The sequence below is a fragment of the Mycteria americana genome, chromosome 23 (assembly GCF_035582795.1).
Source record: "Mycteria americana isolate JAX WOST 10 ecotype Jacksonville Zoo and Gardens chromosome 23, USCA_MyAme_1.0, whole genome shotgun sequence".
Taxonomy (NCBI): Eukaryota; Metazoa; Chordata; class Aves; order Ciconiiformes; family Ciconiidae; genus Mycteria; species Mycteria americana.
In genome coordinates this window covers 1,780,456-1,804,582 of record NC_134387.1, presented here as the reverse complement: position 1 = coordinate 1,804,582, position 24,127 = coordinate 1,780,456, and the positions used below count along the sequence as shown (strand labels likewise).

Here is a 24,127-nt window from a genome sequence, read left to right as displayed (position 1 = left end):
AACATCTGCTGCAGCCGGGACAGCAACGGGGACCCCGTCATTGGCGCGACGTCCCCCATCCCAGCTGTTTCATGCCTCTCAGCTAAGGCAGAATCCGTCTGTCCCACCTCTCCCTGCTCTTTACGCCATGCTATCCCTTCCTTCTGCTGCCGACTCTCCATGGGACACCATTTCATTCCCTCCCTGACCTTCTCCCCTTTGTTGGATGTGGTTGGGATGCACCCTATGAAAAAAAAGTCGTCCACAAAGCAGGACCAGGGAGTGTGCAGTGGCAGACGCCTCATTTTGTCAGGAGACCAAAGGCAAAATCAGGAATCTTTGGCCGCAAAACTTGTTTTTTGTTGCAAGTTTGAAAAGTGAATTCATGTAACTGGGAAATACTGCTAGAGAGCTCCCCAGGACCTCCACGCATGGCTCTCCTCTGCACCCTGGGCTGCCTGGCTCAATTTCAGCTCCCAGGTCTGAGGATAAGTTAAGCATCATGAGAAATGTAGTCTCAAACTTGTCCAAAAATGAGGAGAGGGGCTACCGCACCTCCTTGCCACAACAGCCCAAACTGAAACACACCGGATATTCAGGTTTTTCTGCAACGAAGACAAAGCCCAGAATTTTCCTCTTATTGAAGCACCTCCCAGAGGACGAAGAAAACCCTGCTAAGGAGTCAGTTGTCTATTGATAACCAGTCTGAATGCAACATTTTCATCCAGCCGTATCACTGCAAGCATGAAGGATATAGAGAGACCACGATCAGCCTGGTTCAACTAAGATCGCTTCAGCGTGTTCATTTGAGACCGGAGCAACGTGTAACTGGTCTTGCCCTCTTCTCCAGGAGGAGCGAAGCCAAGAGGGCTTTGGTGGCCAGTTGCTTCTCTTCTAGCAGGGGATAATCCAGGCCTATCTCAGTTTAAGAGCACTGCGAAAGCATCGGAACAGATGTTCCTTTTCTGTATGGGAAAATGCCGAGTAAAACAAAGAAATATTCTCCTGCTGAAGTCCAACATCTGTTTGAAGCTGTCTGGCTCCGGTTCAGACTTTAATTCTTGTGACAGGTCTCTTCATGCCTTTAATTTCCCATGAAATCTAATTCAAGAAGTTGTTTGTCTGCTGCCTGCTCCCGGTGTTGGGGAGAGCGAGGCTGCATGCGATCCAGACGTTCCTCGCAGAAAACTAGTTTCTTGGAACAGCCTTTCTAAAAAAAGCTACGTTTTGCCTCTTTTCAAATGACGGCCACGCACGTTTTCAGCGACACTCTAATCCTCTCAGTCCTGGATCTCGCACAACCGCGTGACATGCTATCAGGATGCCATTAATTAAAGCATCGTGGCTGGTCCTCTTGGGTGCTGTTGCGGAGGAATCATGCCCTATCCCAGCATTTACAAATTTGTACTTTGAAAGCAAGAACTTTAAACAATTTTGTGTGTGGAATGGAAACGCCTACCAAGTTCGGGGCTGTCTTGGGTGCAACAGTGAATAAAGATGCTCCAGGCACTTTCTCATGCTCAGAGGCTTTGTTGGTGGCCGCCAAGAAGCTGGTATGCAGGAGCGGGGTCTGCTGCAGGCTCCTCTCGCTGCTCGAGGCTCTCCAGTAGCCGGGACCCCTTAAAGCAATTATTTTGGGAGCTACCACCCAGCTGGGATGCTCAGAGCTGTGAATTTAAGCTTCCACTCCAGAAGATGATCCTCAGCTGGATGGGAGAAGCCATGCTCCTGCTGGAGGTACCGTCACTGTTTGCAGAAGTCATCTGGAGCTTTCACATGGAAAGGAGCCAGTGTTTGCCCCGAATGCGTCCCTGGTGCTCACGCAGGGGCTCGAGGCTGTGCTCTTGTCTGCAGCCATAGCTGGGGGCATCGCTCGGCTGTGCTGTCTTGGTAGTTCTGCCCAGCTCCAATATGGAAATAGGAATCCTCAAATCCAGGTGTCATCCGCTGGGGTTACGGACGCCAGTGTCATCCCGTGGCACGCACTCGTCTTGCACAACATCTGGGAAACGCGGATGCCGTCTTCCTTAAGGACAAGACATCAAGATGGTCCCTTTTCCCCCTCTACCTGCAGATGGACATCTGCTGCTGCTCCAGTTTGCTAAAAATACTTCCCCAGCGGCTTCTCGCACCAGCTCAGCACTGGAAAGGAAAAGACAAATGTCACAACAGGAGGCGAAGGTGTCATTTATTCCACCAAATGAGCAAAAGCACCCACCAAACTGAGAGCCAGAGGGCCAGCAGTCGCAGGAAGGGCTCAGCCCATCACTGATGGTGATGGTCTGGACGTAGCCCACTGCCGCGGGCTGGGAGCCTGTGGTCCCCACAACGCAGCACTGGTGCAGGTAGAGAGGAGCCAGGCTGGGTCCTGGGAAATGGAAATTGGCCAAGAAATTCAGAAAGGGGAATGAAACGGGACTATAAACACCATGAATCACCTTTGGGCAGGCACAGCTCGGAATTAGATCTGCAACAGAAAACAAAATTGCGACTTTCAACAGGAAAACTTTGAGATAGTTTTTTTTTTTCCCTATTAAAAATATAGTGAGATGGAAGAGTCTTGATTAGCTCAAGCGTTGAACTGACTGAGAACTTAAGGTCGGTTGAAAATCCACTGGGTCACCCTGGGTTGCTTTTGTGCAGGTCCTTTTTCATCCTAATCTGTCTTTTCATTCCTGGTTTGGAAGAAGCAGGCACAGGGCATCCTGCAGTTCCTGGCCGTGAGATGCACACCAGTAACTCGCACTCCTCAGCTTCTCAGGCACCCCCTGAACTGGTTTACCTGATCCCCCGCGTCCCGCTGCCCGTATCTCTCCAGCAAACCATATGCTGCCTGCTCGCTCCATCACAGTTTGTGATGGACACCCCAAAATCGCCCTGCGCCCATCGATGGAGGCGTCTGAGTGATGCTCTCCGGCTGGGGCCGTGCCTGGCCCTGTGCCCTGCTCTGGGGCTGGACCAGAGCCCCATCCTGAGACGCTTCCCGGGGCACGGTGACGCTCGAGCGCTGGCGGGGAGAAGGTGGCAATGGGCAAGGAGCGAGTGCTTCCCCCACTGACCACGCTCACGCAGCAAGTTGCAGCTGTAGTTTTATTTCCTTTTGTGAAAAATAACAGGGTTTCAAGGGGAAAAACCCCCCACCCAGGGCTCAGCCCCGGATCCTGCCCACCCCAGCACAACCGCGGGAAGGAGCAGGGCCGATGGCGCAGCATCCTCAGGGCAGGATCCGGCTCCTTGCCGGGACGGAGCGAAGGCAATCACCGCGGCTGGGAGCAGAGCCGCAGGACGGGAGGACTTGGGAGCATCCGGAGGCACTGGGTCGGTAGCTGGTGCTTCTGCTCTTGCCTCTGGGACGGAGCGCCGGCCCCAGCTCGATGCCTGCCACGTTCGGTGCCGGCATGCCCGTGCATGGGAGCGCCGGGCTGTCGGCATCACCGTGCCCTGCAGCAGTGACGGGCACTCGGCTTGCGTCCACGGTCAGCTCACAGGAGATTTCCATCGTTGGCAGCTTGTGGAGGGTTTATTTTCTTTTTTTTTTTTCCTTTTTTTCCTTTTTTTTAATAAAAACGGTCTTTAGGTCGACTGCTGGCAGCAGCTCTGAGCAGAAAGCCCTTTCCTCCAGAGTCTGCTTACAAAAGAGTTCAGAAAGGGTCAAATATTGACCAATAATGGTTTTGGCTGCATTTGAATCTTGATTGTGGCTTCTGCAATGTACAGCAGGGAGGGGATGGACAGGACGGGATGAGGGGGGATGAGTTTTTCCCTTAGTCAGCAGGTTTGGTGACCAGGGAAAGGGGCTGCGTTTGCAGCACGGCAAGGGCAGCCTGCGGGGACGGGATGGTGGCCGCGAAGGACGGAGGCGAGGACAGGAGAGCTGTGGAGGGCACCGAGGTGAAGGGAATGGGTCTGGAGAGGAGTGAGGGCGGGCTGCCGAGGCTCGAGGAGGAGGAAGAGGAGGAAGAGGAGGAGGAGGAGGAAGAAGAGGCGCCTTTGCCCGAGAGGAAGGCGGCCGAATGCACGGTGAGCTGAGCCCTGGCCTCCGGCTTGGTGGTGAGCGAGAGGGGCTGAGCCTGTTCCGAGTGGGTGGCAGCCGGCGCGGCCGGGGATGCCAGGGCGGCCGATGGCGTGGCGGGCGAATCGAGCATGCTGCCGTGGGAGGACGCGGGGCTGTCGCACGGTTTCTCGACCGGCAGGTACTGCACGCACGGCTTCTTGCTCTTGGATGCCAGGGAGCCTGCGAAGGATGGAGGACGGGGTGAGCGGCCGAAAGCCAGAGGAGGGAGGAGGCTGGCGGGGGGATACTCACTCTCCGTGTCGTGGCTTTGCTGCTGGGCCAGCTTCTCTCGCTTTCTCTTCTTTTTCTTGCCCTGGAAAATATTATAAAGTCCTTACGTGGCTTTCTGCCACTGGAGACCCCTTGGGAGCTGCTCGACGGATGAGACCTCGGGGAGAAGCGGGGCTGACGGTGCCTCAGAGCAGCTCGCAGGGATGCAGGAGCTGCTTAGGGTGGCAGAGCATCCCCCGGGGACTCAGCACCATCACCCACCACCCCTAGCACCCCAAACACCGACTTCCCCGAGCACGGCAAGCAACCTCCCACCAGCCAAACCCTCTGGAGCCATCCGGGAACCCGGCGAGCGGACAGGAGGTGAGACCTCCCCCCGGCCGGTCCCCGTGGCCACGGGGCTCGGGGGGGCCACACTTACATAGTTGTCCCGCGCCGACCACGTCGGGTAGAGCTGCGAGTGCAGCTGCCGCTCTTTCCGTGCGAGCTCGTAGTACTTCGCCTGCTCCTCCCGCGACAGTGAGTGCCACTGCAGGGGGGGAAAAGACCACGCTGCACACCCCAAAGCCACGCTGCTGGCCCCCAGGACACACTGCTGGCCCCCAGGACACACTGCCCTGGGGCTGCAGGGCTCCCAGCCAGCTCCAGCAGTTGCCATCCTGTTGCCACCCAGGTCCCCACCAGGTCCCTGGGACCTCCTGGGCTGGCGATACCCCAGAACAAGGGATCGAGCCATGGGGAGAGGTGGAGTAAAGGGGACCGAAAAGCCATTTTAAGGTCACAAACGGGCAGCACGTGGGCACAGAGCCCACGGGACAAAGCCCGAGGGAGATGCCTGTACCCGTCTGCCCAGGATCTGGTTGATGGCAGCGCTCTCCTTCAGCGTGCACTCGGCCACCACCTTGGCCCTCATCTCCTTCATGTACAACATGAAGGCATTGAGCGGCTTCTTGATGTGGGGTTTCTTCTCCTCTTCCTTCTTCACAGTGACGGGGGATTTCCTGCAACGAGCAAGAGGGTGGGTCAGGACCTGCTGATGCCCTGGGGACAAGCTCCCGTCCCCCGGGCCATCCCTTCCCATCCCCGACTCACGAATTGCCTCCAGGGCTGACGCTGGGCTGGGTGGGTTCCTGCTTCACAATGGGCGAGACGATGGTCGGGTGTGGGATGCCCGAGGGGTGCAGCCCGTGGGTAGGCGGTGGGACCATGTGTGGGGAGAAACGGCTGGACATCAAACTGCAGCGGAGGGAGCGGGAGGGGAGGGCTCGTCAGCTCCCCACGGGCACCAACAGCCCCCGGTTTCCACCCCAAACCCTCCTGAGAACCTCCTGGGTTGAGAGACCACCAGCCCCAACCCAGCTGGGGTCTGGTTTTACACTGGATCCTGCCCCAGCTTGCAGGACGGTAACATAGACCCAAACCTAAGCGATGCCCTGAGCCCATGGGACGTTGCTTTTCCCCCACAGAATCACCTGTGGGGACCATCTGCACCCTCCCAGGGGTATTTTCAGCCGAGGAGGCCACCTCAACCTCCTGGGGCTGGTCTGTGCCCGTGCAGGGCAGGGTGTCCCCAGGAGCACCCGCTGCCGATGCTGCTGCAGCCGAATTCTGCATCGTCCCCAGGGAAGTGGCCAAAAACCCACTGCCAGCTCCGGGATACCCAAGGAGGGTCCCTCGTCCCTGCCGAGACCCACCTGGACATGGAGGCGTTCATGGCGAGGGCAGGGTAGGGGTGCCGAAAGCCGCCGGGAGGGATGGAGTACACGGGTTGTCCTTGCCTGCAAACGCACAAGCTTCAGTGGAAAAAATATCCCTCCCCAGTTCACAGGGGCCCTCGGGCCGCTCCCTGGCTGATCTCCATCCCACCGATTCCCAAAATTTCCAGTGGTGGGGAGTCCCTCCCTTCCCAGCCCCTGGAGCTCTTGCATCCCACCAAGCTCACCGTGGCAAAGGCAGATGAAGTGGGAAGAGGAGGAGGGTGTCAGGGGGACGTGGGGTTCAGGGGGACGTGGGGCTCACGGGACCTGCCCAGGGACAGGCAGGGACACGGAGGCGGGAGCGAGCGCCCAGCCCAGGGTCGAGCCCATCCTTACTGCGGCACGAGCCAGCCCAGCGGGTGCGGGATCTGGCCCACGGCTCCTGGCGACAGCGGGTAATAGGGGGGCAGCTCGGACGGGTGCGGCGGCCGCGGGATTCCTGCGGAGGGAGGGAGGGACGAGGGGGAAGCGGCGTTAAAACACGGACGTGGCGGCCTCCGAGCACCCTGTCTGCCTCCGAGCACCCCATCTCTCTCCAAGCATCCTGCCTGCTGCTGAGCACCCCATCTCCCTCCCAGCACCCCATCTCTCTCTGAGCATCCCGTCTGCTGCCATGCATCACATCTCCCTCCGAGCACCCCATCTCCCCCCAAGCACCCCATCTCCCCCTGTCTGGAGCACCGGGAGAGGATGCCGAGATAACCATAACGGAGACCTGGGGGGATCCCCACGCACCCCAACCAAATCTGCGACCAGGCAAGGACCCATCCCCGGCCACCGGCCACGTCCCCTTCCCACCACCCAGGGACCAGGCTGTGAAAACCATCTGGGAAGCAGAGGGACCGTGCGACGGAGAGCACCGCGTTCCCAGCACGGCACCGACACCGTCACCGTCCCTTTGCTCACCCGAACGTCTCTGATGCCGTCTCCCCCCGCCCTGCGCTCACCCGTCTTTGGGTCGATCTCCGGTGAGAGGTGGCCGGGCGGCGAGCCTGGCGAGAAGTGGTCGTTGCTGTAGGTGATGAGCGGCGTCAACGGGTGCATGTGATGGGCGTGCTGCACCACCGGGACCTTGTTCGACTGCGGGGCAGCGAGGGAGAGCACGTGGGAGGGCGAAACAACGGCCGCCCCCCAACCCCGCCCCGCCGCGGGCATCGTATCAGCATCACGGGCGGCTGGAGCGGGATTTTCCCCCGGGAAACCCCATCACCTCCGTGGGATTCGGCTGCTCTTACCAAGTGCGCGGGCGAGGGCGAGCGGCTGTCCTTCAGCGTGGCGCCGGCGGGCACGTCCAGCAGCGGCCACTTCATCTGCAGGTACTGCAGGAGAGCCGGGCTGACACCCTCCGCCAGCCCCAAAACACCCCCCAACCCCGGCTGCACGCTCGGCCGGGGACACCCCAACCCACGGAGGACAGCGTGGGCTGGTGGCAAAGGGGTTTTGGGGGCAGACGGGGCTGTTTTCAGCCCTACAAGCCTCTACGGACCCGTAAATGGTGCCAAGCCCCAAATCCTAAATCCCAGATCTCCACCCTAAATGGTGCAAAACCCCAACCTCCACCCCAAACGATGCAAATCCCCACATCCCAAACCCCAAATCTCCGCCCCAAATGGTGCGAAGCCCCAAATCCCAAACCCCTGCCCCAAACGGTGCAAATCCCAACCCCTGCTCAGCGCTGCCTTGCCGGGGAGCCACGAGCCCCCACCTGCCCTCCCCCCCCGCCCGCGCCGATGCCGCCTTTCCCTGCCCCAAAACCAGGCTTTTTGAGACACGGTGATGCCCGGGGCAGCACAGCACAAGCCGCGATCGCCCGTGGGGCTCAGCCCCGGGGTGATCCCCGTGCCGGGGGGTGCCCTCCCTGTCCCCGGGGCACCGGCACCAACCCCGAATTGCCGGAGTGCGAGAAACCAGACCCATATTGCAACGAAGGGTGGGGGGAGGCAAATATGGAGCTTTTTTGGGGGTTTCACCCCTCCCTGGGTTAAACTTTGCTGCGACACACAGGTTTGTCTCCCCGGTCCCGTCTGTTTACGGCACGGGACGTAAGCGGCCCCCGAAAGAAAGGTGCTTTGTGTTGTGTTTTTCAGGGAGGGGGGCCGGAGGCATTTCCCGGCAGACGGCGGGAGGGAGGCACGTCCCGCGAGATGCTGGGGCTGGGGAATGTGGCCTGGACGGGCCGCAGCTGCGCGCAGGAATTTCCCCGCCGTACAAACCTTCCTGATCCGAAGCAGCTGGAAGGAAAACCCAGCGAGGAGCTGCGGGGAGCGTTAACTCTTCCACGGCTGGACAGATGCATCCCTGCCTGCGTTGCCTCCTGCAGCCCCCCAAAGTGTCCTGTATCCCCCCCGCATCACCTCCCGCTTTCCTCCAGGCTCCAGTATCTCCCCTGCATCCCCTCCTGCACTTCCAGTACGACCCCGACATCCGTTCTGCATCTCCTGCATCCCCTCCTGCACCTCCAGTATCCCCCCTGCCCCTCCAGTATCCCCTCCCGCACCTCCAGTATCCCCTCCTCCATCCCCAGTATAGCCCTCCCCCACCTCCGGTATCCCCCTCCCCCATCTCCAGTGTCCCCTTCCTGCATTTCCAGTAACCCCCACTACGTCTCCAGTATCCCCCGTGCATCTCCAGTAACCCCCCCTACATCTCCAATATCCCCCCTGCATTTCCAGTAACCCCCTCCTCCATCTCCAGTATCCCTCCTCCATCTCCAGTATCCCCCCTGCATCTCCAGTAACCCCCCCTACGTCTCCAGTATCCCCCCTGCATCTCCAGTAATCCCCCTCCTCCATCTCCAGTATCCCCCCTGCATCTCCAGTAACCCCCCCTACGTCTCCAGTATCCCCCCTCCTCCACCTCCAGCATCCCCCCAGCATCCCCCATCACACCCCCGTCCTGCCGGCACTGGGCCCCGCACCGCCGGGCACCGCACCTCTGGGTAAGCCCCAACCCCACAACACGTCCCGCGGCACTGCTCGTGGGGACGATCCCGCTGGCGAACTGAGGCCACCCCGTGCCGACGGCACTGCCGCGAAGGCACTGCAGGAAACCCCACCGGCCACGGCGCGGTCCCGACGAAGCCCGGTACGAGGATTTCCCGTGACCCAGCCGTTCCTGCAGCCACCGGCACGGGGGATCCCCTAAAAACCTGCTTCGCCCAAACCAGGCACCCCACGTCCCGTCTCCATCCCGCGCACGGGGATGCTCCAGCATCCTGGTCCCGATGCCTCCGCGTGCTCTCCCCGAGGAGATTTTTGGCACCGCTGGGATAATAGCGGCAGGATGGACCCGTCGGTGCTGGAGAGCCGTAACTGGATCCGGCCCTCAGCCGCTCCTCGGAAGGCCGGTTGCGGAGGAGGCAGGGAGCCAGGGCGCCGTGCACGCTCGGAGCACGCTTGGTATGCGAGCAGCCCCGTGACCCACGCGGGCTCGCACCGTGACCTGCCGCACACCCTGCGCTCCCCGGTACAGTAGGAGCCGTTTCCTGAAGCGCTGGCTTTGATGCGTCCTCCAAATCTGGGTGATCAAAGATGCCGGGCTGCGGCGGGGAAGCCCCGGGGTCTGGCTGCCGTACAACTCCGGGCTGGTTCCAAAGAGCCGAGCGCCGCCGCTGCCGCCCTGCGCACCACCGAAGCTGCGGCGTCGCGTGGACAGGGAGAGGGTTTTGGCTAGAGATGCTCCCGGGCTGGCTGCGGCGGCATCCGCGGCTGGGGCGACGCGTGACGTGCCCCGGCATCCCCACGGCGGTAGCGGGGTGATGCGTGAGGTGCCCCAACATCCCCGTGGCCGTGCCAGGGCGACGCAGGGGATGCCCCGACGTCCCCACGCGTGCTCCAGCATCCCCACGGCCGTCCCGCGGTGACGCGTTACAGTGCCCTGAGCATCCCCGCGGCTGCACTGGGGCAACGCGCGAGATACCCCGGCCTCTCCGTGATGGTACACAGGGCAGCGCCTGAGACGCCCTGGGCATCCCCACGGCCGTGCCTGGTGACGCACAAGATGTCCCGACATCCCTGTGTCCGTGGCCAGGGCGATGCGCGAGGTGCCCGGGGCATCCCTGCAGCCGCGCCAGGGTGACGCGCGGGACACCCCAGCCTCCCCGTGGCTGTACTGGTCCAAGACACGAGATGCCCTGAGCGTCCCCACGGCCGCGCTGGGACACCGCGTGCCATATCCCGACATCCCCGGGACCGTGACCGGGGCGATACACGAGATGCCCCGAGCAGCCCCGTAGCCACGCTCGGGCGACGCGCACCGTGCCCCGCCATCCCTGCCACCGCGCCGGGGTGACGCCGCACGCGGTCCCCCGCCACCCCCGGGGCGAGGCAGGAGATGCCCCCCGCGTCCCCGACGGGCGCCTTCGGCTCCGCCTCGCCGTCCCCTGCCCGCTGCCCCCATCACAAAGGGGGCTTTCTCGTCTATTCTGTAAGCGGAGAAGCCGCTGGGGGACGGCGGCTGGGGAAAGGCCGGGTATATAAAAGGCTGCTTCTCATTTTGAAGCCGTTTCAGGAGGCCGGGGAGGGGAGAGGAAGGGGGGGACCCTTTCAAAATATACAAAGAGGGGGGGAGCTGGCGAACGGTTCAGTGGTAATGTGGAAAAATGAAGCCCCCCCCCCCGCCCCCCCCTTCCCCTCGGCCCCAGCCTGGACACAGCTCCCACTGTACCACCACGTGCGGGAACCGCGCGCGAGCGGCAGATTGGAGCTATTAAAAAAAAAAGAAGAAAATAGTTGAAAATCGGTCACATTCCAGAGAGATTAGAGCAAGTTCTGGTTCCTCGTTACCAGCCACCCCCCAATTAAAAGCAGGGAGTTAACCCCTTCCCTGCCGGAGCTGTAGGACCACAATGAAGCCTCCTGTCTGTCTGTCCGTCCCCTCCCCGGGGTGGGGTGAGCTCCCGCCAGCAGCCGCCCCGTGGCCCCAGCAGCCGGAGGAAGGGTTGGCGGCGGCGTGCCGGGGGCCAGCGTGCCGGGGGGGGGGGTCGTGCCGCGTGGCGGCGGCGGCGGCGTTTCGCCTCCGCGCTCGGGGAGGAGGCGCAAACGCCGCAGGATCCCCTAATGCCCAATTAGGGTCTTTAATGAGCGGATTTCCTCTCCTCTTCCGCGCGCGGGGCTCGATCCCGGCTGAGACGTTTTCCCTGGGAAGGGGGAAAAGCGCCGCTAGAAAAGTCCTGGCTGGCGACAGGGCTGGTGTCGCGTGTCCCCGCACTGCGCGTCCCGCTGTGGCACGACCCAGCATCGTGTGTCCCGGCGTTGTATGTCTGGGCATGGCGCGTCCCAGGATTCCATATCGCGGCGTGGCGTGTCCCGGCTTCACGTGTCCCAGCACCGCGTATCTTGGTGACGCGTGTCCCAGCATCGCGTGTCCCGGGATTGCATATCCTGGCGTCCCATGTCCCAGCATCGCGTGTCCCGGGATTGCACGTCCCGGCGTCATGTCTCCTGGCATCGCGTGTCCCGGGATTGCGTATCCCGGCGTTGCCTGTCCTCCTGACATCGCGCATCCCGGCGCTGCGCATCCCAGCATCGCTCGTCCCGACATCGCGCGTCCCAGCAAGACGGCGCAGGGTCGCGGCAGGCTCCTCTCTGCCGGGCTCGAAGGCTCAGGCTCGGCGGCCACCGGCCTCTCGTTTTGGGAGAGAAAAGGTCCGTTTGGGACCCGAGCCGATGTTTTTCCGGGTAAAACGCTACCCGCAGACGCCGGGGGCGGAAAGCCTCCGCGCTGGCTTTTCCCTTTGCCTGCGCGTGCTCCAGCCCGGAGGTGACCCCGCAGGAACCACCGGCGCCGCGGAGAAGATCCACGTGATGCCGGCACCCGGCCGCTTCATATCCCCGTCCCAAAAACCCCACGGACGAGTTGGAAAGCATCCAGGGAAGCATCGCGCCGGCACATCCTCGACGTCCATCCCTCCCACGCCACCTCCGTCCCCGGCAGCAGCCTGGGGCAGGTGGTGGGGGACAGTGACCCCAAATCGCCCATCCCCACGCCATCCCCTTTTCCAGCCCAAATTCCCAGGGCTTTGCAAAGCCTCTGGGCTCGGCAAGCCCGAACGCGGCCCCGCCGCAGCCCCCGCCGATCCCCCCAGCCTTCCTCGCTCCCAGCCTGTTTACACAGCTGCAGGATAACTGACAGCTCGCCCTTCCCCCTCCCACCTCCGCTCCGGCCCTTTTTCCCCAAAATACACCCCAAAACCGTGCCGGGGGAGAAGGGAAAGGCCGAGTATTGGGGCGGCAAATGGGGTTTTATGGGATGTTTAACAGAACCCCTGAAAATCTTTATCCGGGTGTTGGATGCTCCGGTCCCGCAGCATCCCAAGATCCCAGCGCCGAGCGGCATCACCAGCTCGTTTGGGTTAAAACCAACCAAATTTGGCTGCTAACAGCCAGGGAGAGAGGAGATTTTTGAGGGAAATGGGTTTTCTACATTGTCTGATTTGAGAAAACTTTGTGCCTGGGAGCAAAAAGCTGGAACCCCCCCAAATCTTCCCCGGCAGGAGGTCTCGGGCTGCAATGCCGGGGACGCTGCGAAGGAGCTTTTGGTGCAAAGCGAGATGTGGGGAGGGGGTGTGCAGGTGCTGAGCCTCAAAACGGGGGAAAAAATAGGGGAGGGGGGAAGGGGAAAAGGGGGGGAAGAAGAAAAGGGGGGGAGGAAGAAGAAAAGGGGGGGGAGGAAGAAGAAAAGGGGGGGGAGGAAGAAGAAAAGGGGGGGGAGGAAGAAGAAAAGGGGGGGGAGGAAGAAGAAAAGGGGGGGAAATGGGGGCATAAATGGGGGGGGAAAAGTCCTTCCTGAAGGCAATCACAGGACGGGGAAAGCGAGTCCCACTTAGGGGAAAAGGAAAGCGAACGGGCTGGCAACGGGGGGTTTGGTCCCCGGGGAGCTGGAAATGAAGGCAAGGAAGGGGCTGGAGAGAAAGGGAGCGAGGGGACCCCGTTTCTCGCCTTCCCGCACCGGGTATCGGGTGTCCTTCGAGCTGAAATAAATCACCTTAACGCCCAAGAAAAGGGGGGAAAACCAAAAAGCATCCCGGCCCCGCACGGCCCATCGCCCGTCCCGCATCCCCGCGCGGGGAGCTGCCGCGTTCCGCTTCCCCGCGGATAATTAGGGAGGGAGAAATCCCAATTACAGCAGGGATTTACAGCCCAAGAAACAAGCCGTAAATCCTCGCCCCCCCTCCCCACCTCGCTCCCCTCCAAGCTGCTTCCCAGCCAAATAATCTCCTCCAGATGTTGGCCGCGAACGCCGGGACGGCAGTTTCCAGCGGGGATGAGACCGTTTGGGGGGGTCTCCTGCGTCCCCGCATCCCACCAAGGAGAACCCCAAAAATTCCTGGTGAGGTTATTTCTTTCCCATCAGGGTTTAGGGTTTTTAAAGGGCTTCGAAGGGGCAATATGGGGCACGATGCTGCGTCTCGGGCTGTCCCCACGGCTCGCGGTGTCCCCTCCCGGCATTTCTAGGCTGACACAAGCCAGGTGGGGACACTGATTTGGGGGTGGGAATGGGTGCAGCGCTGGGAGTTTGCAACCCCTCGATAAAGGACGCTCGACCGTTCCCACGACGCAGCCCAAACCCATCAGCCGGTGGCACACAGACACCAGCATGAACTGGGTGGGAAATGCCGACGGCGCCGGGGTGGGAAACCAGAAAAAAAAAGGCTGGGAGCTGAAAAATGAGCCTCCAAAAAACCCCATTTGGGATGAGCTCGGAGGGGCGGCGCTTAAAGCCGACCTTATCTCGAGCCACAGATCCCCGTGTCGCCGCGCCGGGGATGCCGGGTGGCATCTGCTGAACAGCTTGGCCCCGGCCGCAGCTCCGCTGAGGAAGGCGGCCAGAGGAAAGGCGGGATGGGAGGGATGGAAGGAAGTGGGATGAGGCTCGCGGGGGCTGGAGCATCGCCAGGATGCCGGCCGGGCTGGCTCCCGGGCAGCCCACGGGGCGCAGCCTCATCCCAAAGCGACCTCGGCGCGGGGATGCCCCGAGCATCCTCCACGCGTGGACGCCCCGAGCATCCCTCGCCCGCGGATATCCCTCGCGTCCCTCGCCCGTGGGTGCCCCCAGCATCCCCCGCGCGTGGACGCCCCAAGCGTCCCTCGCCCGTGGGTGCCCCGAGCATCTCTCGCCCGTGGATGCCCCGAGCATCCCTCACGCACGCACCCAGCCGCCGAAAAAGAAATGAGCGGCGCAAGCCGGGACCCCAGACCCCCAGCAGTTCCCTCTCCGCTCCCCAAACCTGGCGGCAACAAGTTTTCCCCGCTGCCCCGAGGCTTTTGTCTGCAGCTTTCAGCTCCCGTCCATCACGCTGAATGCCTCCATTCATCCCGCATTCAGGCGGCGGCTGCATCCGCGCCGGGGGGATCCCAGCGGGTGCAAAGGGCTCATCCCCGCCCCGGCAAAAAAAAAAAAAAATCCCACTCCCTCCGAAGCCCCCCCGGAGCATCCTTGGTCTCGGGGGGACGCGACATGCGATGCCCAGCTGGGGAAGGTGTTTTAACGGACTTTGGCACTTGTAAAATGTTTAAAATCCCATCCAAGGTATGGGGATGACGGAAGAAGTCACTCGAAGCCACGCTGCCGCGGAAATTTGGGGTGCAGAGGGTCCTGTTGCCGTGCCCCTGCCGGCCGCAAACCCCATGATTTTGGGGGCTGACACCTCTGGAGACGCGTCTCTGCATCCTGCCGGGCGACGCTGCGCCCAGGCTCGGGGGAGCACCGAGGGGGTCCTGTACCCCTGGCAGCACCCATGGGACACCGGGGGTCCCGTACCCCCACAGGCAGCACCCATGGGACACCAAGGGGTCTTCTACCCCCTGGCAGCACCCATGGGACACCAGCTCACCCAGCGTCACAGCCTGCCTGCCCCCCCTGCCCCCTGCCGTGGCTCCGGGCGGGATTCCCAGGGCTCCGAGATTCCCGGGGCTCGAGGATTGCCGGGGTGCACGCGCAGGGCGACATCGCTGCCAAAAAACACCCCAAAAAAGAAGCAAGCCGTGAAGCCGCACATCATCCTCACCCCTTCCTCCTCCTCCTCCCTGGGGTACCTTCACCCAGCCCACCACACCCCAACCCATCCCTCTCCCCCCAAAACACCCTCAAACCCCAATACGAGCCCGGAGAGCCGGGGCACGGCGTGAGCCCGACCTCCCCCTGCCCTTAACCCTCCTCTTCCTCCGGCCGGGATGCGCCGGGCGCTTCTCTCCGGGTTCCTCTTTCCCCCGCTCCCGCCAGCGACTTCAAGGAAGAAAAACTAATGAAAAGCAGCTGCTCAGAATACCAGAAAGATGATGAATGCGCGTTAAGTCCCCTTAACAAAACCAGGTCTTATGAGAGTCGCCCGGAGCACTTACTTCATTGCTTTAATTTGGGAATCGTGTTGGAAAAGGGAGGGAGGGAGAGGTTGGGGGGGGTTTAGTGGAAACCTCCTGGAGGTCTCATTTAGCCCCCCCCCCAAAAAAAAAACCAACCCAGGGTAATTAGCCGAATAGCATAATTAAGGAGGAGACATAAAGGGGCCATTGTGTGCCAAGGCTCAACAGGCAGGAGCACCTCGGAGTGGGGAAACTGAGGCACGGGGAGGGTTCGCTGCCGGGAGGGATGCGACCGGCCCGGCAGCTGCACAGGGCGAGATGAAGAGGGCAAAAAGTGTGAAAAATCCCTTTTTTCTTAATATTTTCCAGGTGGGGAAGAAGGCCCGCACTGCTCAGGGGGGGGGAAATCCCAAATAAACCAGCAAATCCCAAGGAGGTGCCCGGAGCTTGACCGGTGAAGGACAAACCGCCGCGGTTAGAGGATGCCGAGCACCGAGCGAGCCCCCGCAGCCGAAAAAATCCCCCCGCATCCCACCACCTCCATCCCACATCCCGACGAGCGCACGCCAAAACCCTCCCCGCTCAGCCGGAGCCGCCGCCGGAGCCTCTGGCAAGACCCGCCCGGTTTTTGGAGCAACCCTATTTTCTTGCCAAAAATCTGTATTTTAATCATTTTTCTTGGCAGCCGTGTGTTTAAGAGGATATATTTTCTTTTGCAGACAGATATGCCTCTGTATTGCAGCCCGCATGGGGATCGCAAGCTCATCTCGGGAACGGGGAAAAAAAAGCCGAAACAAGCCCAGGTTATGGGTTTTTTTCTCATTTATTTTGGGACCGCAACCCACCGATGTGCATTAATTACACTGGCGCACATTAATTACACCGGCGTGGCAATGGGAGCTGTTTGGGTGCCTCGGCTGAATTTCCACGCCCGAGGAAGGTTCAGGTTTATTTAAATACTCACCTCCAGACTCGAATTCCTGGCGTTAAACTGCTTTTTGGAGGAAATAATGACAATTCCGTGCGAGGGGTTTTTTTATCCGCCGACACGTGGTCTCGCCTTCGCCTCCCCGGCAGTGCCGTACCCGGTTTGGGGATGCCGAGCGGCTGGTTCCCATCGCTTCTCCTCCCCGAGCCGGGGATCGGAGGATACTGGGGTGTGATTTTGCCCCGGTACGGATCCGGCTTGTTCTGGGCTTGGGATAAAAGACGCCGGCTCCAAATGACCCCAATGGGATGGATCCAGCGCGGCAGTGACAGGGGTTTGCATCCGTCCAGCCCGCGGTGCCGGTGCTTGCCCAGAGCTTTTCCTTTCCATCCCGCCTTGGGTGCCCTTGTGTTTTTGGGAATCGCGGCTCCGATGCTCCCAGGGAACCAAACCCAGCCTCGGGGGTCCCCAGTTCCCAATTCCCAGTGCACTCCTGGGGAAAACCAGGCTAAAACGCTGCTCCGAACGGCAATGCCATCATGGGACCCTGCCAAATTCCTCCGCCAGCTTAGAGGAGCCCGAAAAAATACCACCCTGGCCAGGAACCGCCAGAAAAGGGATACCGGAGGGGACATCCCAAATTTCAGGGTCCCGTTTGGAACTAACACGGGAGCAAAGTGAATTAACCCAGAGAAAGGGCAGGAGCATCCTGTTGCTTCGGTGCCCAGCAACTTTGCACGGGGATGGAGGCGATTCTCCTGGTTCGGGGTGCGTGAAGCTATTGCGTTTCCAGATTTCTAAATATTTTCCAGATTTCTAAATATTTTGGAGCGGAGAGATGCAAAGGCGCTGGCTTGGCTGCCCATTACTCCAAAAAAAGTCCTCCAGCGGTTTCGCCGCTGCCGCGTCCAACACCTGCATCTGCGGACGCGTCCATCCCCGGCGTCCTTCGCCCGCCCCGGCTGCCTCCTCAGAGCATCTCCCAGGTACGGAGGTTATTTGGGTTTGGGGTTTTTTCCCCCCAAATCTTCCTTTTTCACACGGCAGAGTCACGCGGTTCAATCCGCAGCACCCCGGCTGAGGGATGGCAAGGACGCCATGGCCGTTGGGATGGCCGGATCCTGCGGATCAGCTCATTTCCTCCAACAGCTGGGTGAAAAAATGAAGGAAACGGAGGGAAAAAAAAAAAAGCTCCCAGGGCTGCTCGGCGGCCTCCCGCCTCCTACCACCTCTGCGCTTCACGTGTCGGGTCTTGCCTCGAAGCCTCCCGGGATGAGGGCGGGCGGTGGATTTGTCGGCGCAGAGCTCGGCGCCCTTGGGCGATGCTGCCGTGCGGGGATGCTACTCCCGGCCGGATGCGGTACGGGCCCGGGGATGCTGCACCCACCTGGATGCAGTCCAGGCTCGCCGGCATGACGACGTCCCGGGATCTGGGGGATCCCTGTGCCGCTGGTTTGGTGGGAGCTCGTGGAAAGGAGGGGGTTTTGCTGACCGGTGCAGAGCTCAGACGCTTTCATTGCACAAGTGACCGCAGGATACGGCGAGGCCTCACCCTGCCCCGGCGGCGCAGCAAAATTCGGCTCCAAGAGCCCCCCCGGTCGCATCAAGATGTGACGCGCGCCCGCAAAATCCTCCCAGCGCCCCAAGTTCACCCCCGCCGCAACACCCCTCGCTCGCTCGGCACCCCGGGCTCAGCTCCGCACAGAAACACCCCAATCCGGTGGGATTCGACCCCGATCCGGGGCTTTCCCATCCCCACCCATCCCTCCAGCCTTTCTCCAGGCTCAACATCAGGTCCAAAACAGGGATGCGACATCAGCTCCTCTCCCAGCCCCTTTTAATTAATCCCCCTTTCTGGGATTCATTAAATCTTCGTTAGTGGCCGCTTTCTACGACTCCCAACCCCTCTCCCTTTTAATTATTCCTTATTCCTTGCCGGTACTTGGGATCGTGGCCAGTTGTGCATCATCTCCAAAATGTAGTAATACCAAAAGTGACAAATTGGGAATATAACCTTTATCCGGCACCCGGCTGCCAGCCAAACACGGGGATATTTAGGCAATCCGGCGGCCGGCCGGGCCCCCTGCCCTCCCCAGCCCGGGATTTACGCTCGACGGCCGTTCAAACCAGTTCCTTCCAATAAAGCAAAAGCAAGAAACCCCCCCAAAAACAGAGAAAACTCTCCGCGCAACGCCATGGGAAAGCAGGATCCCGGCCGGCGAGCTCGCACCGGGGATTTTTAAGCCATTTTAATTGCAGCAACTTTTGCCATCCTCTATATATATAGATTCCATATGGTAACGCAGCTTCCTATAGAGCCTGAGCAAATACCAACGTGCTCCAACCCTTCAGGCGTCACCACCGCGGCTCCGGGGCGAGAAATACACCCAAAAACCCATGGATGCTCCAGCCTGGGATGCGGGGGGTACCACGGCCGGGCACCGCATCCCTCCCGGGGGGCAGAGACCCCCCCCACCCCCCCCGGGATGCCATCGGGGTACCGGGGAGGGGAAACTGAGGCAGGTAAGAGCTGTGGATGGAATAGGTTGTGTTTCTAGAAGGGGTTTCTAGAGGAGGTTGATGATTCTGGACCAGGCTGGTGTTGGGGATGGTTTGGGGGTAGAGGGATGCTGTCGAGGTTGGGGGGGGGGTCAATCCCGCTCTCCTTTGCGCCCCCCCCCCCCCAATCTCATGCTCGCTCAATTTGCTTAATCAGTTTTCTAAGCGCCAAAGGAGGGACAGACAATGTCAGCCCATTAAGAGCTTTAAAAAGTCGAAAGGAGCCTTTTTAAATGAGAAAAGCGGCGCAGCAGCTCAGGGTCAGGTTTCGGGGCCGGGTGCCCGGGGCGAGGGGCCCCCCCTCAACTCCCCCCCCCCCCCCCCGGGTGCACCCCCCGTGGAAGGGGCAAGGTGAACCAAAAATAAGGGGAATAAACCCAATTTCTTCCCTTTTTTTTTTTTTTTTTTTTTTACCACCAGGCGGTTGCCTTCCTTCGGGATTTGGCCAGAGCCAAAACGGGGTCCGAGCATCCCTGGAAAGGGGGTGCGGGGGGGGGGGGGGGCTGGGGGCTTCGGGGGGGCACTTACGGTGCGGGCGCCGCCGGGGGAGAGGGCTCCGTTGGCGAGGTAGGGGCTGCCCAGCTCGGGGAGCATCAGGAAGGGGTAGCCGGGGTAGGGGGGGCCCTTAAAAAACCCCCCATCTTGTTGTCGTCTGACCACTGGGGAGAGAAGGAAGGGGGGGTCAGGAGGGGGATGCTCCCACGGGGGGGGGGGGTGTGGGGTGTGCTTCCATGGGGGGGCGGGGGGGCAAGGATGGGAGCATGGGGGGGTCATAGGTAGGACCCTCTGGGAGTGCCCAAGTCCCTTGGGGGGGTCCTCGGTTCTTCTGGGGGGGTCCCCGCGGGAGGGGGGGGTCCTGGCGCCAGCTCCTCCGGGGGGTCCCGGTTGCAGAGGCAGAGGGGGCTCATGGGTGTGAGCCCCCCACTTGGGGGGGCGTGGATAGGTCGCTCCGGGGGTGCCCAAGTCCCTTGGGGGGTCCCTGGTTCTTCTTGGGGGGTCCCAGCTGCGAGGGGGGCGCGGTCCCCGCGAGGGGGGTCCCGGCTGCAGAGGGGTGGGGGTCTGGGCTGGCGGCAGGGGGGGTCCCGGGGCTGGCGGTTCCTCCGGCGGGGGCGGGGGGGGGGGGTCCCGGTGCTGGTCACTCCCGGAAAGGCCCCAGCAGCGGGGGAAGGCGGCGAGCCCCGTTCTTCCGTGGGGGGTGGGCACCGATCCATCCGTGGGGAAGCGACCGGGGGCCGGTTACCGGGGGGGGGCGGGACCTGGGGCCGGTGGGGGTCAGGCTCACCGCGGGAGGCGGGGGGTCCGGGACCGGTTCCTCCGGTGGAGGGGAGGAGGACGTCGTGGGGGGAGGACACGGGGGGCGGGGGACACGGCGGAGGGGAGTAGCAGGACACGGCGGGGGTGCACGGGGGGGACACGGGGGGGTCCCGCCCGGAGTCGGGGGCGGAAACAAAGAAGTTGCGAAGTGTGGGATGGTCCCGGGGGGATGCGGCGGGGACCGGGAGCGGGGAGGGCGGCGAGGGGGGGTGGGGGACCGGGAGCGGAGCCGGTACCTTCTGCCAAATAGTCCCGCGGCTTCTGGAAACTTTCCCGGGGCTGCGGGGGCCGCTCCGCCTGCGGGGAGAGGGCGGTGAGCGGAGCGGGGCCGGGCGGGGGTCGCCTCCCCCCCCCCCCCCGCCCCGCCATCCCCCGGGCTCACCTCGGAGTCGGAGCCGGTGCCGGTGCCGGTGCCGCGGTTCTCGGTCTCGCTGACCAAGGAGGACTTGAGCTCGTCCAGGTCCCCGTGGGCCGAGCCGCGCCCCGCGCCCTTGTCCTGCTCCTCGCCCTCGTCCTGGAAGGCGATGAGCTCGTCGGGGGCCCCCAGGTCGTCCCCCCCCGCCGGTTCCAGCTGCGGCATGGTGGGGGTCCGGCCCCGCCGCCCGCTCCGGCACCGCCGGGCCCCCGCCGCCGCCGCCGCCGCCCGGGAGGGTCGGGAATGCGCGGGGCGGCGGGGGGAGGAGGAGCCCGGCTGCAAACCGACACCGCGGGGCAGGGCAGGGCGCTCGCACCGCCCCGCCGCCCGCCACCGGCTCCGCCGACCGGCCCGGCCCGGCCCCGCTCGCGGCGGGCCGGCCCCGCTGCCCACGGAGCGCCCACGGGGCGCCGGCCGACGGCGTGTCCCCGCCACGTCCGGGGGCCACATCCCGTACAGGACCCCCGTCCCGTCCGGGCCCCTCCGTCCCGTCCGGGGGCTCCCCCACCGCATCCGGGGCCCCCCATCCCACCCACGGTGTCCCCATCCCATCCGGGGACCCCCACCCCCTCTGTGTTCCCCCCATCCTGCCCAGGTCCCCCCATCCCATCCGGGGCCCCCCATCCCACCCACGGTGTCCCCATCCCACCCGGGGACCCCCCCCTTCATCTGTGTTCCCTCCGTCCCGTTCAGGGTCCCCCCATCCCGTCCGGGCCCCTCCGTCCCGTCCGGGGGCTCCCCGGCACGTCCAGGGTCCCCCCACCGCATCTGGGGCCCCCCATCCCACCCACGGTGTCCCCATCCCACCCGGGGACCCCCCACTTCATCTGTGTTCCCTCCATCCCGTTCAGGGTCCCCCCATCCCATCCGGGACCCCCCATCCTGTCCAGGGTTTCCTTATCCCGTCCAGGGTTCCCCCTCCCATCTGGGTGTCCCCATCCTGTCCAGGGCCCCCTCATCTCACCCAGGGTTCCCCTAGCCCACCCAGGGTGCCCCATCTGAGGTTCCCCCATCCCATCCAGGGTGCCCCCTCCCATCTGGGTGTCCCCATCGCGCCCAGGACGCCCCGTCCCATCTGGGTACCCCCCATCCTGCTTAAGCTGTCCCTACCCTGCCCCGTCCTATTCGGGTGCCCTCATCCTCTCTGGGTGCCCCTGTCCCACCCAAGGTGCGCCCATCCTACCAGGGTGTCCCTGTCCTGCCGGGGTGCCCCTACCCCATTTGGGTGCCTCCATGTAACAGGGGAACCCCCATCCCACCCAGGGTGACCCTGTCCCTCCAGGGTGGCCCCATCCCACTGAGGTGGCCCCATCCTAACCATGTGTCCCACCATACCTGAGTGTCCCCAGTCTGTCCCCATCCCAGCAGGGTGTCCCCGTCACCCACGTCAGTGGGATGCTCAGAGAAGGCTCCCCATCCCACCCCACACCGGGAGCAGGGTGCCACCATGGTGCCTGTTTAGCTCCGAGCCAGCCTGGAGGACGGACCCCATTGGAAAACCCTTTTTCCACCCTTTTTCTCGCAGGGTGGACTCGTCCCCGCCGTGACGGGGACACACGGGTGGGACGGGTGCTCATCCCACTGCCCATCACCCAAGAGGCTGCCGGGATGGCACCAAACAGGGCTTCCTCCAGCATCTCCAAGCAACGGGCTTCGCCCCGTCCCATCACCCACAGCCTGACCGGGAACCCCCATCTCCAGCCGGACTTGCCACCTCCCCATTTCACCGGACACGGAGGAGAGCCCCCAAATTCCTGGTCCCCAGGGCCACAAGCCTCTCCCCGCTCCTCCCCGCCAGCCCGGCAGCCCCTCGCTCTGCTCCACAAAGGTTCTTCAGTTGCTTTGCCTGAAATACTTCATGAAAAGGCTTTTGTAACATCTAAATAACTGGTGACCCCGGTCCCCCCTGCCCAAGTTTCTCAAGGAACGGCGAGAGGCAGCTGCAGGGTATCGTGCTGGCCGGCCCTTCCCAGCTCCCAGTCCTCCAGATGTTTTATTACCCTGCTTTTAATTAACATTTCCATCCATGTGCTGAATGGGGAGTTCACATCTGCCCCTTCCCAGGCGGCTCCTCGCTCGGTGGTTAGGGGTAGATGTGGCGGGGAGAGCCCTCCCATCTGGGGTCCGGATGTGTCCGGGGGGCTGCGCGAGCCCCGGGCCGCTAAAAAATATAAATAACCACTTAAAGTGTTATTTTTCCCGACATTCTCCTGGCCAGGAGATAAATAACGCACGGCATGAGTCCACGAAGGAGCGCGGAGCTGGCTGGTTCCTGGCGTGGGACGTGTGGAGGGTGACCATCCCACACTGCCCAGCGCTCCACAGGTGACCCCCAGCTTTGCAGGACCCCAAGTAAAAACACGGGAGCTGGCAGCGCTGCGGTTTTGGGGTCTTTCCCAATGTTTTTTTGCAAGTCCTACAAACCCAGGAGAGCCTCTACGATGGGTTTGAAGGTTGCCACCAGAAGGCAACTGTGCTCTGGAGGCAGAACCTCATTGCAACTCATTTCCTAAGATGTTCCCAAGACCCTCCCTGCCCTGTTAAGCAATAATTAGGAGCATCCTGGCTGGGCAGGTGGGATGGGAGGTCCGTGAGATGGAGGAGACGATGGCGGGATGGGAGGTCCATGAGACGGAGGAGACGATGGCAGGATGGGAGGTCCATGAGACGGAGGAGACGATGGCGGGATGGGAGGTCCATGAGACGGAGGAGACGATGGCGGGATGGGAGGTCTGTGAGATGGAGGAGACGATGGTGGGATGGGAGGTCCATGAGACGGAGGAGACGATGGTAGGATGGGAGGTCCATGAGACGGAGGAGATGATGGTGGGATGGGAGGTCCATGAGACGGAGGAGACGATGGCGGGATGGGAGGTCCATGAGACGGAGGAGACGATGGCGGGATGGGAGGTCTGTGAGATGGAGGAGACGATGGTGGGATGGGAGGTCCATGAGACGGAGGAGACGATGGTAGGATGGGAGGTCCATGAGACGGAGGAGATGATGGTGGGATGGGAGGTCCATGAGATGGAGGAGACGATGGTGGGATGAGAGGTCCATGAGACGGAGGAGATGATGGCAGGATGGGAGGTCCATGAGAAGGAGGAGACAATGGCAGGGTCAAGCCCTTCAAAACCATATCACGCGATGTTCTGCCACTGCGCAGCCCAAACCGAAAAGCAATTATGGGCACTTACGTGTGCCCCTAGGTCAGATCCCGTCACCCGGCCTTCGCCCGGCACGTCCTGGTGTTAAAAGCCGCTGGGATCCTGGCAGCGGTGTCCCCAAGGTGCCGCGAGGCTGGGGATGGAGAAGGGAGCGGAGGCTGGGAGATGGCAGGGTGGAAAAATGAGTCTCTGGAGCAGGGACAGTGGGGAGGAGGCGGGGGGAACGCTGCCGCAGACGGAATGCTTGGAGGTGACTCTGCCAGCGAGGTGCTGCAGCTGGGGGGTACAAGGTGGGACCTTCGGACATCCTGGGACCCTCAGCCACCCTGGGACCCTTGGTCACCATGGGACCCTCAGCTACGCCTGGATCCTCAGCTGCCTCAGGACACTTGGCCACTCCAGGACCTTCAGCCACCATGGG

The 24,127-nt window shown here is 62.3% G+C and overlaps 1 protein-coding gene across 1 annotated transcript; it reads right to left on the bottom strand.

The window, feature by feature from the left end:
* Nucleotides 1-3,055: 3,055 nt before the first annotated feature.
* On the bottom strand, nt 3,056-20,804 carry TCF7L1 (transcription factor 7 like 1). The gene is made up of 12 exons (XM_075523735.1): nt 20,507-20,804; nt 20,361-20,421; nt 19,339-19,469; nt 7,257-7,340; nt 6,969-7,101; nt 6,358-6,460; nt 5,959-6,042; nt 5,357-5,500; nt 5,106-5,265; nt 4,686-4,793; nt 4,286-4,346; nt 3,056-4,213 (listed from the first exon to the last, which is right to left on the bottom strand). Exons 1-12 carry the CDS (start codon nt 20,702-20,704, stop codon nt 3,744-3,746), a joined length of 1,737 nt encoding a protein of 578 aa, XP_075379850.1. The 5' UTR covers nt 20,705-20,804; the 3' UTR covers nt 3,056-3,743.
* Between the last annotated feature and the right edge of the window lie 3,323 nt (nt 20,805-24,127).